This window comes from Nyctibius grandis, chromosome 10, assembly GCF_013368605.1.
Source record: "Nyctibius grandis isolate bNycGra1 chromosome 10, bNycGra1.pri, whole genome shotgun sequence".
Lineage (NCBI taxonomy): Eukaryota > Metazoa > Chordata > Aves > Nyctibiiformes > Nyctibiidae > Nyctibius > Nyctibius grandis.
The window spans coordinates 30123363-30136965 of NC_090667.1; the positions used below are offsets into that span (position 1 = coordinate 30123363).

Genomic DNA, 13603 nt, shown 5'->3' on the forward strand with positions numbered 1-13603 from the left:
ATGTAGGCATATTTCAGCAAGAAAAACATAATTTGTCAGTAATCAGTTCTCAGATGTCTCAGCACTATCATGGCAACGTTTGTGTTTTTCTGTAGAGCACAACAGTGAGCAGTACATCTACTTCTCTATCTCTGGAGCCTACTGATGTACTCAGGCAGAAGTTTTTCTTCCTGCACATATTTCTGTACTGTGTATATTCATTTATGTGTGAGAGAAGAAAACATTATCATGTTTAACTGCTGCAATCATAAGCACATTAAGTAGACAGATAATAAACAATTCATCTGAATTTATGATTAAGTTAATTGTGTCTGTGTTTTTCTAACATGTTTATTCAGATTAAAGACTGAAATTGAAATGAGACTATCTAATCAGGAGACCCTAAGAGGCTGTTCGACTCCTTTAAAATAAAAATTAATTTAGTTTAGGAGGATAGCAGAGATCTCTGTACCACTTAAATATTGCTTAGCTGGTAAAGAGGCCTTGTGCAATTCTCTTCAAAGATATGAACCTCAGTTGTAGTAAGTGCTATAAAGAAACTTGACTGACACTGAGGGCTTCAGCATCTAATTTTTGCATGTGCCCTTCTGCCCAGCAGACACCAGAGTCCCAGATACAACCTTCTGTACAGCACATGCAGAGGATCGGGTGACTGGAAACAACAAAATGATGGGAGAGGTGAGGAAACAAGAGTAGAAAAACTACTGGAAGGAATGGGGAGAAGGACCACCCCAATGTACTTATGGCTGCTCCACTTGCACTGGGCATCTCTGCCAGCCACCACTCCAGGCAGAGCAGGAGGAGATGATCTAGTCCCTTCTCACCTATGCAAGTGAGATCCCTGCTGGTCAGAGCAGCTGGTGGATTTGGCACAGCCTGGGGTCAAATCCTTCTCTGCCTGCTTTCAGCAGTGTGTTGAGATCACCTGTCAAAGGTTTTCCACTTTTTACTGAATAGCTGAATACTCCTTTAATAGGGACCAGAGCCAATCTCCTGCCTTTCATGCAGGTGTCCTACCTGCTGGTCTGTAGTGTCCTTTCCTCTATTTCTGGAGCAATGAGTTTTAAGTAGTCCATCCAGAGACTTGGGAATCTCCAAACCACGATATTACATAGAGTATCTGATAGGTGGGGACCAGAGTTGTCTTCTGGAAGGCGTGAATTTGAGTCCTCTCATACAATCATGTGCTCTCAGCTCAAATCTGAAGTCCCAGAACTACTCACTAACCACTAAGCTGTTCTGATAAGGGTTTTATGTCCAGTATTTTATTATTGGATATTTAGAGCAATCACTCTTGAAGTCTAAGTATCTTTCCATTTTGATTTAGTTCTAAATACTTATTTAAAAAAAAGAGATGGAAAAATAATTACTTTGAACCTCAGCTAACAATGAATATTTAAACTAATTCCACTTTCGGTCTTTCTCTAAACTTTTCCTGTAATATCTTTCACAAGCAGTAGGCAACCAACATGCCCAGGATTTAGCCCAAATACTGCACCTCGTTTTGAGTATTGGGAAGCAGTTGTATTTTGGAGAACGATTGCAAATCTTCAATAAGAAGAGGGGAGGCCTATTTTTTTCATAATGTAGTTAACTTTAAATATTTCATTGAACCCCTCCAATACTAAGGATTTTATTACACCTCTACATGACTGTCAGTCTGGCTTTATGTATCAGTGTATAACCTTGCAGGTCTACAAAGCACCTTCTGAAAGCTGGCACTGAACTGCTTACATCCATAGTTATCCTGCCTTCAAGCTCAGAGTAAATCAGGTCTGCATAGCGGTTGTTTTGACGGGATTTCTATCAAGGAACTAAGTTCTATAAATGAGCTAAATGCTCATTAACAGGTTTGAAATGTCTATTTTTCATAGCTTTTAAACATCTAATATCCAATTAGATTTAAAGGTCTTACTGTCTCCCTCCAGAAGAAACTGATAATAACACTGAGGACACTTGTATTACTTCAGAGTAGAAGGAATACAAATAATTAGGTTTTTTGAGCTTTCAGAAATGTAGGGTGAAGTTGACTAAAGATACCAACATTGGGCTGCACTTCCATCTTGAAGAGAAGCAAACCACTCTGTGAAAGTGATACATGTATTTGAATCTGTTGTCAACAAGAAGCAGATATATGATCAAACACTAAAAACTATGAAGCTTCTGAAATACTTATCACTTTTATTAGGACTGAATTGTATTTATCACCCAGGTTACTTATTCTGTTTAGTACAGGTATCTTTCTGGCTTGTATTACCTTAGATCTGGGAGACCAATTTGACATTTGACCATTCCCACTATGAATTGAAGCAGTAAAACTGAGACATGTTGCTTTATTTCTCCTGCCTCATTGATGCCCTAAGATGATTACAGGTATCTGTCTTAAACATACAGCAACAAATTAAATCTTTCTCAAGCCAATATAGCTCTGTTGCTTTAATGGAATTACTGATCGCTTTGACACTGACTCTTAGGGTAAGTACTTCTGTGCACCAGTTTGCCATCTTAACTAGGAAGCACTATGGAGACCCTTGGATATGTGGATTCTGTTCTAACATGAATGTTGCTGAGAAAATCAACAACTAATGAGTGTCTATATTGTTATTCCGTGTTTTGCTTTACTGACACAACTGAGGACAAAATTCTGAGTATTTTGCGCAAGTACAGGAAAGAACAGAATTGGTCTGGAAAACTTCCAAGGGTGAATGAAATATCTTCAGCTCTTCCCCAGCATTGGTAGTTGAATGAAAGATATTTTTCCTTTTGTGGAACAAATTCACTTAAGGCAATCAAACCTAAATAAACCTTCACTTATATTTTTACAGTCAATATTCAGCATAGGAGTGTGACTTTAAAATTAACCCTATTACCTAGAGAAGTACCACTGTCTTTACTGTACATTCATTCCACTTTTGTGGCAGTATTCAAAGTCTTACATCTCCAAGGACCCTCCAGTTCAAAGATCAAGGACCACTCAGTTTATAAAACTATAATTAGGAGTGGTGAGCTGGGACCATTGCAGATTTCATATACTCCCTCTCCATTGGAAGAGAGTCTTTAAATCTGCTCTTTTACAACTTAAAGGAAGAGTTGTCTTGATTAATTCATTTGGTCATAGTCCTGAAGCTGACAAGGCATCTTCCAGGAATTTGAGCCCCCTGGGATCCTTGTCATCAGTTTTTAAATGTGGGAGGGTTTTTTTTGTGGTTCTTATCTGGAAACAGTCTGCTTGGATTACAGCATTCATCTTATGAGCATTTGGCATTTTCTGTTACATGAAACTGAGAGGTATTTCTTTGCTATTAGTCTTCTATAAAGCTTTTCAATCCAATGACTTAATTCAGGCTGGAAGAGGAGAGTGAAAAAAGCTTCTGGACCCAAGTCAGCAAAATTCAGGAAACAAGTGTCCAAGTGTGTATGTAAAATTGCATTCACTGACTTCTGAGTTTTTAGAAAGAAATTCTAAAAATGTCATTTATCTTCCTAAATGCAGTGATGCAAGTTGGATCAGAACGCTCTGCTGAGAATTGTCTCAGCAGTAGTACAAGCCTTGTACTTCAGCCCCTGCAAACCAGATAAAAATCTGGAAGGTTGTGAGAGAAATGGGAAATTCCCTGAGTGTCTCCAGGACAACTCTCCTTCTGCAAAGTCAGTCTCATGGCATTATGTCCTTCCCGCTTTACTACAACTTGTAAAAGTCTCTTAAAACTCCTGGCTAACCAGTGAGAGTGGTGTGCTGGGGAAAAAGCATTTGAGTGCTGCAGTATAGGAAGGTTTTGTTATTGCCCCCAGGAATATAACCCCGGGACCAGGCTGGGGGGTTTTTCAGTGAGGTGCAGTTAGGAACAGCCTGTACTGGATTTCTGGGATGTACCACTAAGAAATGTGGCACAATCTCACCCAATGGGATTACTTCTGGAATAAGGTATTATTTGAATAATGTGAATAATGTCACTACAGCCAGGTCTATGATATGAGTAAATCTCCTTTTTCATATGAACTGTAGTCCTTGGAGGGGTGAAATATAATCCTGAACAGAGGCTCTATTTACCACTTAAGCCCTATTTTATGGTTTAAGTGCTGACCTTGTACTGACCCTCAGTACAGGGCTGAATTTCACCCTACAGGAAAAATCTGCTGGCTAGAGCAGCTGATTAAAGAAATTGGGGCTAGACTTTTTACTATTTGCAAGACAATGAAAACAGGCTTATTTTAGACAAAAATGTTTCTGATTTATGAGAATTCTAGTGCAGAAAGGGGCTATTTTGGAGAAAGTCTTGAGATTAACATTTCAGTATATTTTTGGCAGGAGAGCAAGGAAGCCATTTCATTAACTTTTCACTAGAAGTTATATATAGAGGGCATTTGTGTACACAGCTGGGCAGCATAAAACAGGAGGGCTTTGTGTGAAAATATCCTGAAATGAAATTTCATTTCTGTGCAACTTGGATCTGCGTTCCTGGGCTGCTGTGGCCAGTTTTGGATGAAACCGTAGGAGGGCAGTGTTAGGCCCTCACACATTTTCCCTTGTGTTCGCGATGGATGCAGAAATAGTGAACAGGCCACTGCTGGCCCCTGTGCAAAATCAGTGTCACCTTTTATAGCTTCATGTCAGTCAGATAAGCTCCTGCCTGCTCCCATGTGTCCGTATGGCTGTAATCATCAAGTGATACCAAGAGGTTAAATGTTTGTAAGGAACTCCAAAAGCCACATGCTGAGGCTGGTGTGAATTTAGCTCTGCTTTGACCTTCCTTCACACCAAATGGCTGCTAATCTGGCACTAAATCACCACTGTGGTGGAAAGACACGCTTTCTATGTGTACAAGGCAGCTCTGTGGTCATGGCTGTGCTGTGCAAGCTGGGAGCATCCCTGAGTCAGCCCCTGGGAGTGTTACTTAGCCTTGGGTACTGAATAACTAAAGGTGTGTCTTGTGTAGCTTCCAGATTTCACAGGACCCTCTAATAACTGTTCTTGATTAGGAGCCCACAGAGATGTTTCTTGCTTGGGGTGTGATGGTCTGCTTGTCACACATCTTGTGGGTGCAAGAAATGTGTGGGGACACAGGCCTATGCAGAGGACATTTCTTTAATATTACCTTCAAGTTACATTGGTCGTTCTTTACTTATACATGCATATTCATATTTTATACACTTTGTTGTTTCTGTCATTTTGTGCGTGTTAGGGCAAAACGTGTAAGGGGGGATAATGCGTGTGCTGAGGATTCCTGCTTTAGCTTTTCAGGGCAGAAATGCAGGTAACTCTGCAAATGTTTCTTTGCAAATGAGCCTATGTTTCACTCTGCCTCAATGCTTTGTAGGCGCTGGCATGGGGAACTCTCTATCTCCATCCAAAACTGACTCCCATCTCCAACAACGTGCTTTTCCCCATGGGAAGAAGCAAGCAGAACTAACTGCCTCCACTCCTACACAAAAATAGGAGTCATTGTCTGGTTTTACTCCTATGTCCCAGGCTTTCCTTGAGTTGGTTCTCACCAGTGTTAAGGTCAGACAAGCAGAAAAAGCAGCCAAGAACTAACTTTTCTCAGCGCTCATTCATACTGATTCTGGCTGATTTGCACATGATGGTCTGATACATACCTTCCAAACACAGGCTTTCTCATCTGTTGTGATGAGGATAGGACTGTGATCATTTCACCATTCTCATTCACTCTCTAAACCCAGGGAGTCTCTCGTGTTGTCCACATCCAGACTTATCTGCTAAGTACCTTAAGAGGTACAGAGATGTTTTAGGACTTTAAAAAAGTCTAGCAAACCTAGAGCACAGGTTTACCAGTCTGCTTTCCTGTTTACATTTGAATAATTATTTCATTATAGTTCTACGATCCGCTAGGTGCTGCGGAGGACCTCGGGCTCTCCACCAAAAAACGACTTGTAGGATAAGCAAGAAATAAAATGAGAGGGCAAATGTGCCAATGTCCATTTTAAAAATACAGTCTAGGGCTATGGTTATGTAGATGTTTCTCTCCAAGACTGTGCTGGTTTGTGCAGCATTGTTTTTTTCCATGTCGTCTTTAACTCCCATCAGTCTTTTGGTGCACTCGTGGCAGGGGTGTGGGAGCACAGCAGTGGGTGCAAATGACTTACTGAGAGGCAGAGGCGTGAGCAGGACCATTTATGCTCTTTCTGCTGATGCGATAAGATACAATCCTGTATGCACAGCCTAATGTTTTTCTATAATACTTTTCACAAGGCTGGTTTGGTTTCTCTTCTGCTTTGTAGAAGATGTTTTCCCTCAGAATGAGGCTTTGATTTCTGCTTTTAGAGGCTTAAAGACAGAAGCAAAATTTCTTCTTCCAAAAAAAAATAGAAGATAAATAACTGTCAGACAGATTAAAATTCCCCTCCTCCCTTCCTTGATTAAACAGCCTCTAATGCTGAAAGCCAACAAAAAAGTAATAGGTACCTTATTTTGATGTTGACCCACTGCACTACCAGACCATGAGCTATTTGCAAAGCATTAGGAAAAAACTGAAGTCTAGGAAAGATACTAAAGCCACAGCCTAGTCTATATTTTTTTATTTCTGATACTATGTGGTTCATGATTGTTTCTTTTAGAAGGAACAAATAATCAATACAAAACCATGAGTAAAAATAACTTTTCTTTAAAACTGGATGCTAAAGGTACATATAGTCTTCTTACTGTGCCTGATGGAAACAGTACAAGCCTGTTCTCCACAATTCATTGTTTATTGGAATGTCTGAAATCTATACATGAGGTATTTTTAAAACATTTAAACATAGAAGTTAAGCTTCTGCTCCAGACAACTTGGTGCACCATATTCTAAAAGCCCACTGTGTACCACAGAAGTGCTTAAAGCAAAGAAACAATAACAACATTTTTAAAAAGCGAACTTCAATATAAGACAAAGCAATCTCTATATTCTTATCTCAAGGAAAATTTCCTTTCCTTATGAGACACGTTTCAGCTATTTATTGACTCAGCTGTTGTACAAGACCTTAAAGGTCCAGTTCTGCTCTGTGACACTTTAGAGAGAAGAGGTGCCAATCGGCAGCTTTTGGCTCTTTCTGAAAGAGATTCTTCTCCAAGTACGAAACAATCAAAATGTTACTAATGGTCTAGAAACTCTGGATGGTGTCTCTCCTTAGGAAGTGGAGAAATATAAAGCATTGTGCATTAGCATCACTAAAGTGAAATGAACTCAGGAATATGCAGATGTGAGAGATACTACCCGGCTACTGGAGTAGGTCTGGACCAGAGGATAAATAACCGTATGGGACTCTGAGGGCCCATGCCATCGATCTTATCCTGCTCAAAGCTGTGGACCAGCTAAAGTCCCCTGTACCTTTATGCGTCTTTTGTACAGTTGCAAATCTCTTGTGCTCTACTCTATTCTGATGTAATACATATTCAATTCAGTTATGTGTTTGCTGTTTACATGCTAAAATGCAACGCTGCCCTGTAGGATCAGACCCAGATCTCACTCAGCTCTGTCGCTCTATGATGCTCAAACTGCAAATCTTCTGCTTGCAGAGTTTCGCCTGAAGTTAGCTGGCACCTTGCAAGCAGAGGATTTTGGATGTCCAGCCAAACAAAGCCTGCGTGCTGGCCAGTCAGCTCTGCTCGAAAGTGCGATTTTCATTCTGCAGAAGTGCTGCATAAACAATGAGGACTGCAAGGCAGAGACGTTAATTTAGGCCTACTTTATTGCAGCCTCTCTTGCAGCTAAACGATCTAATGTACAATTAATTGCATGAGCTTAAAATAGTGATGCACATTTTACAGATGACATAATAGTGGCTATAAATGAGCCTTTTCCTCAATACCCCCCTAGTTAATGTTTTCAAAATATGAGGTCACTTGTTGAGTCTTCCCCAAATACTTTTATTAGGATTAGAATATAACTGTTCTCATTAAAAAACATAATTTGCACCTAACCAAAGATATTTAATTTGTATCATATGCATCTTGATCTGCTTTGAGACTCTAATTCATATGCTTTTGTTTGTATGGAATACAATAAAGTAACTCTGCTATGACCATCAAACATACATAAAGACATAAGAAGTTATGCACTAACTTGGCAAATCAATTTTTCTGGCAAGAAATATAACCTAAGAACCTTCCCTCTTTATATGAACAGGCATACGCGGTAAGAAAACCTTTACAATTGTATGTTTGTCTTCTAAATAGTTTAACTAATAGAACGTAGTATTTGAAACACCAGCATTTGACAGAAATTGTTTACATAATACCTGTCATTTTTCAGCCTTTAAAACTGGAAAGGTCTCCTATACTTGGTTTTTATAACTTCTCTACTTCTGAGAGTCTATATTTCATAAACCGCTGACAACTGACGCTACTTTATTCAAAGATAACAGACTGCCAAATCCAAAGATTCAAGGTTGATCTTTACTTGTGTTTGAGAAAACCAAACAAGTACTGATCCAATTCAGTAATAGCTTGAGCTAATAAAAACTTTTCATCATAATTAAGATGACAGTCCATACTTAATGGCTTATAGTTCAGGTCAAATAAAACTTCCCTAGAAATGCAAGGATATTAGAAAAAAAAGAGCTTTCAGGTTCCTTTAAAATTTGGTAATTAGGCCTTTCTGTACCATAAGCAAATGTACACGCATGTTTCGTAGAAGTCAAGCTATGGTATTCATGTGGTAGAAATTCCTGGTCATATTTAAGCCTGCGAAGTGTTCTTATGCCTTTTTCTTCAAAAAATGATTTTTAATAGATGAGAAATATCTCTGAACACAAACCAGTAGCTAATAACTCAGCAATGTAACTTACCTTTCTTCAGCCAAGAAATATTTTGCTTGTCATGTTCAAAACTTTCTGCTGGTTTGATTTTTACCTTGTCTGTCTCGGCTTCTGACATCTGTCAGGGAGAAAAGAATTTTGGGATGTCAAGTTCTCTTAAAGAAAGTTTCTAACAAAGAAATATGTTCTCTATTTCGGTTCCTGCTATAACAAATTGCTATTACTTACACAGACACATTTTTTTTTCCCCTGCAGATTATTGATGCTACGTAGTACCTCAGTCGTTAAATTTATATTCTGTTCCTAAATGCTTTATCAATATTACATAGTTGCTGTTTGTAGATGGATTCTTTAGTAATGTGACTATAAATTACATTATGAAATGAATGAGTGATATGCTTATAGCATGCTGGTAATAGATGTACATAGAATAGATACAGTCTGTCTAAAAAAGAGGCATCCAGTCTGCCTGTTTATTGTGGTTCAAAGTTGCTGTAAAGCCTGCTGTCAGAGAGAGGTATAATTATGTAAATAATGATAAATATTTATAAAGGCAACTTGAACAAAGTGTATCCAAAGAAAACATATCTTTACTGCCACTTGCGACAATTTATTTGCTGTAATGCGAAGGATCACATGCGAGTTACAGTACCTGAGGGTATTATGTATACAGTAGCTATCAGCCTGTACGCTGTGGTTTACTTCCATTGCCTGCTAGGAATAAGATTAGGCTGTCCGGGCTTCTTCTAACTGCTTTATATTTTCAATGAATCCAGTTAGCTAAAGCATTTCTCTTTTTTTTTACCTGTATCTTCCAACCGGGGGTGAAAGCAGCAGGGTTCAGACGCCGAGGAGGAGGAGTGCTTTCGGCCAGATCCCTCGCTGGGTGTTGATGTCCAGCATTCCCATACGCTGACAAAACCGAAAGGATGAGCAGTGCACTCTCTGCCTGCCTGCTGTGTGGTGCTAGAGTTGTCTTGCTGCCAGAATCAGCCAACTTATTGCTGAGGGTGGTTTGTTTTGTTTTGTTTTTTTTTTCCCTTTTTGTTTGCATGCATTTCTAGAGCAGGGTAGGGTAGGGAAGGAGGGGGGTAATCAGCATCTGAGTACTAGTAGAGTGATAAAAAAATCAAAAGCTTTGCAAAAAAAAAAAAGAAAAATTGGTTTGGAAAGGTTATTATTGCAGTTCATAACCCAGTGAATCTGCAAGAGAAGGAAGGAAATAAAAAGGGAACCAGGAAATTAATCATGACAAATTAGATAAATGTGTCAATGTTTTGGCTAAATCTAAGTTTAAATAATGAAGGATGTAGAAATTAGACCCTAAATGTCTATTTACAGCTGCAACTTTGGCAAAGAAAAGGTCTAATACTGTGGGGAGCTGGGTGTTGTGACTCTCCCAAGTTCAGGAGGGTGAAATCCATCATGACCAAGGAGGGCAGGTCTTCAGAGATAAACAGTTGTCACCTCCATTGCAACAAGGCTGAGTGGTCTCCAGTGGGGACAGCTCTTGTCCTGGGTGGGCTTGACAGTCAGCAGCAGGAGGGCAGGGTGACAGTCTGAACTACCCACTACCTTGAAGGCACTAAAAATTTAAGGTTGTTAGTTGGCTTTAAAAATTCTCTTAGCATAGTTTCCAGCAATACTGCTCTATTATTAGTAGGAGTAAAGCCCAAAGAGAACAAGATTTTAGGGTGCTTAGATGTTGCGTCTTACTTTTTCTATAGGACAAAAACATAATGCCGCTCTGCTTCCCAGAACCGAATTTTGAAAGTGTTGGCTGCAGAGCACATTCAGAATTACTCAGTTATCTTACCTTTTAAACAATATTTACAAAATTTCAAGCAGCATTTGTCACCAGATACTGTAATCCAAGATCCCAGTGCTTAAGTGTGGCCAATAAATAATAACATATTCCCTTTGTTATGACAATTATCTTCCCCTACTCTCCCATCACATGTCATTCTTACAAGAAAAAAATGTTGTTTTTTTTTTTTCTTAAATCTCCTGTGCCAACATGACTGAGACTCTTCTACCACCTTTAACTAATTGTGAATTGCATGGTAAGTGCCTACTTATATCTCCAATTGCAATGATTAGTCTTGCATGGCTTGAAAACCTATTTTAAGCAGGGTACTTTGGGAATAATTGCAACCACAGGGGATAAACATCTAGGGGTAATGTTTTAAGATCTTTGTTCCATTCCCCTTGGATGCAGCTTTGAGAATCATGTATTTTCAGTTGCAGTTCCCCTCTTTCTCCCAGAAATGCTTACCTATTTTTTTTCCCCTGTTGTTGCACCTGCAATGCTTTAAATTTATCAGTGGTGCTGATTCTTCAGCTAGTTTTCTCAGGGCAGGCTATAGATCTCCTGGTGGGTCCTAATAAAATCAGTTGGGCTCCATACAGATCAGCCTAGACTTACCTGATTGTAAATTGGACCTGATGCTACTGTGCCTTTCAGAAGCACTGTTTAAAATGAGATTTGGGTTGTTTCCAAAACAAACAACAGAAAAAATTCTTTCTCTCTAGTTCATTCAACACCCCCTTCCTGTTTTTCTACATATTTTGTCAAAATCTTAATGTCTGCCAAAGAAAGTAAAACAGGCAAGAAAAGTCCCTCCAAAACCACAGCCCTGAAAGCTGCTGTCACTTGCAAGAATGGCTGCTGAAGTCTTGTCCTTAAAGGTTTTTTTCCTAGCAGGAGATAGGAGTAAGTCCAGGCTCGGTCTCCTGGAGTGCAAGAAACCAGCATCGCAGACAGCCCGTTGCTAAATGCATCCCCAAACTATGAAAATACCAATTTGATAAAACCAAGCACGCATAAAGCTGGCTTTATACCTGTGCTTCAACAAAGATAATGCAGATTTCTCTTCTGAGATGATCTCTTCATCTGCTGTTCTCAGCTGAGCTGTCCAGCAGGACGCCTCTGCATGTTGGTAGCATGCACATCTGCAGACGCTACCTAACCTGAACCTCAGGAAATTGCCCACCAGCAAGTTAAGAAAACATTAAATGAGTTTCCTATTTGAAGTATTCTCCATTGCTGACATTCAATTAATGGTCCTAATGTTTTCAATCCAGGAACATTAAATGCAGCCTTTCTTAATCTTGATCAACTCCAGTTTTCTACTGAGACGTGTTTCTGTGTGCTATTTTTTGCCTCATTTAATTAAGTTATTTTGGATAAATGCATCAATATTTCTGTTTCCTAATCAATCTTAAAGTAGTTATAGGAAAGGCAGGCTTGCCATGCATCCTCGGTAATGCCAGGCTTTGTGAAGAATGAAAAAACATTGAGAGGAGGTCATTAAAATATTGAGTAAACTTGTTTCTACTAAAACTGTAATTGAATTTTTAAAGCCATAGCCCATTTTAAACACCGAACCTTAGTTTATGGTTTGATAATTCATTTCACTTTTATTTTATACATTTTATTTTATAGCTATTAAATAACTATGGGCCATCACTTGTTCTTTTTCCTTCCACATTGTGAAATAGGGCATTTATATAGAGGAAAAAAAATCATAATGTCAAAATAGATATGATATCAATCAGTTGCCAGATAAATGTACTGTATCAAGTGCTTGTTGGGATTCGAGAGTATATTTTTCTGGCCTGCTCAACTGGGAGTGCATTCAAGTCTTTGCAAAGTTGGAGAATAGGAAACTTTAATAGGTTGTAATAACCATCAAAGCAGAGGAAAAAAACTCATTGCTGGTCTTAGCAAGCATTGAAACTGTCAAGGTTTCTTTGTGCTCTTAATGTTAGGTCAGGAGTCCAGAATCAGATCCCGTCCTGAGTCTAAGGGAGGATGTGTAGCCGTAGCCAGGGAAGTTCTTGGTTACATCCATGGCTACAGCATTTACGACATTATATTTCACTACCTAAAGTGACTTTTTACTTGAGGATATGAACTGTGTGCCTAGAAGTTGAATTTTCCAGTGTGAGTTTTCCACAGAAGAGCATTAGATTAAGCAGTTACTTCTTTCTTGCACAATCCAGGTAAAATTTAGCCACTTGTCCACTGGCAAGTGGCGCTCTGTAGCTTTGGAATAGCCCACACTGCAGTAAATGTGGTTTAAAAAAAAAAAAAGTATGATGAAACTATGCCTTTGCTCCCTTTTGCACCCTGGGGTGATCATTTCCAATAATAAAGTGAGTATAATGTGATGTGCCCTGTCAAAGTTAAGGAATCTCTTCTTGATCATGCATCTGTAGGTAGAATATTAAGTTGTGGGAACACGATATACAGCCAAATTATCCTGGTGATTACATGTAAAATGCATGGTTTCTTAGCCGAACCATCATGTCCTGTGAGTGCTTCAAATGCAAAACAGCCTGTTTATAGAGACTACCTCAAACTGGCACTGACAAATGATCTATATGCTGCAGAGGCTCTGAGCAGTACAAAGACAGTACGATTTTACACCCCATCATTCTGCCTCATAGACACTGTAGATAATTTTTCAATAACTGTGTCCTGCAAGAGGAGACGCAGGGCTTTATTTCACTTTTCCATTCAGTGCCACAGTAGGTCGGTGAATGTCTGGGAATATGCTTAGACTGGAGGACGGAATAAAAGCTTGAAAAGAGTTGCAAAGGTGGGTTAGCATAGAGGTCACCAATAACGTAGAGGAAGCACGAACCAGAAGATTAAGAATGCTCTGCATTTCCACTGAACACTAAAGAAAAGAGAGAGACTGCATGTCTTTAATCTTCCAAGAGGGCAGGAGGGAGGTTACTTGGTGTCTGCACTAAAAAGTATGATGGGGACAATGTTAGGAGAAGAGGATGAAGGGCAAGTGTGAAATAAAGTTGAGAGGATGATAGTGTGGTGCTGGGGTGG

The 13603-nt window shown here is 39.3% G+C and overlaps 1 protein-coding gene across 1 annotated transcript in view; it reads right to left on the reverse strand.

The window, feature by feature from the left end:
• Window positions 1-8872, reverse strand: part of MDFIC2 (MyoD family inhibitor domain containing 2) — a 46555-nt gene extending 37683 nt beyond the window's left edge. Inside the window, exon 1 of the mRNA XM_068408345.1 lies at window positions 8785-8872. Within this exon, the coding sequence (XP_068264446.1) occupies window positions 8785-8872 (88 nt within the window). The remainder of the gene's footprint in view (window positions 1-8784) is intronic.
• Between the last annotated feature and the right edge of the window lie 4731 nt (window positions 8873-13603).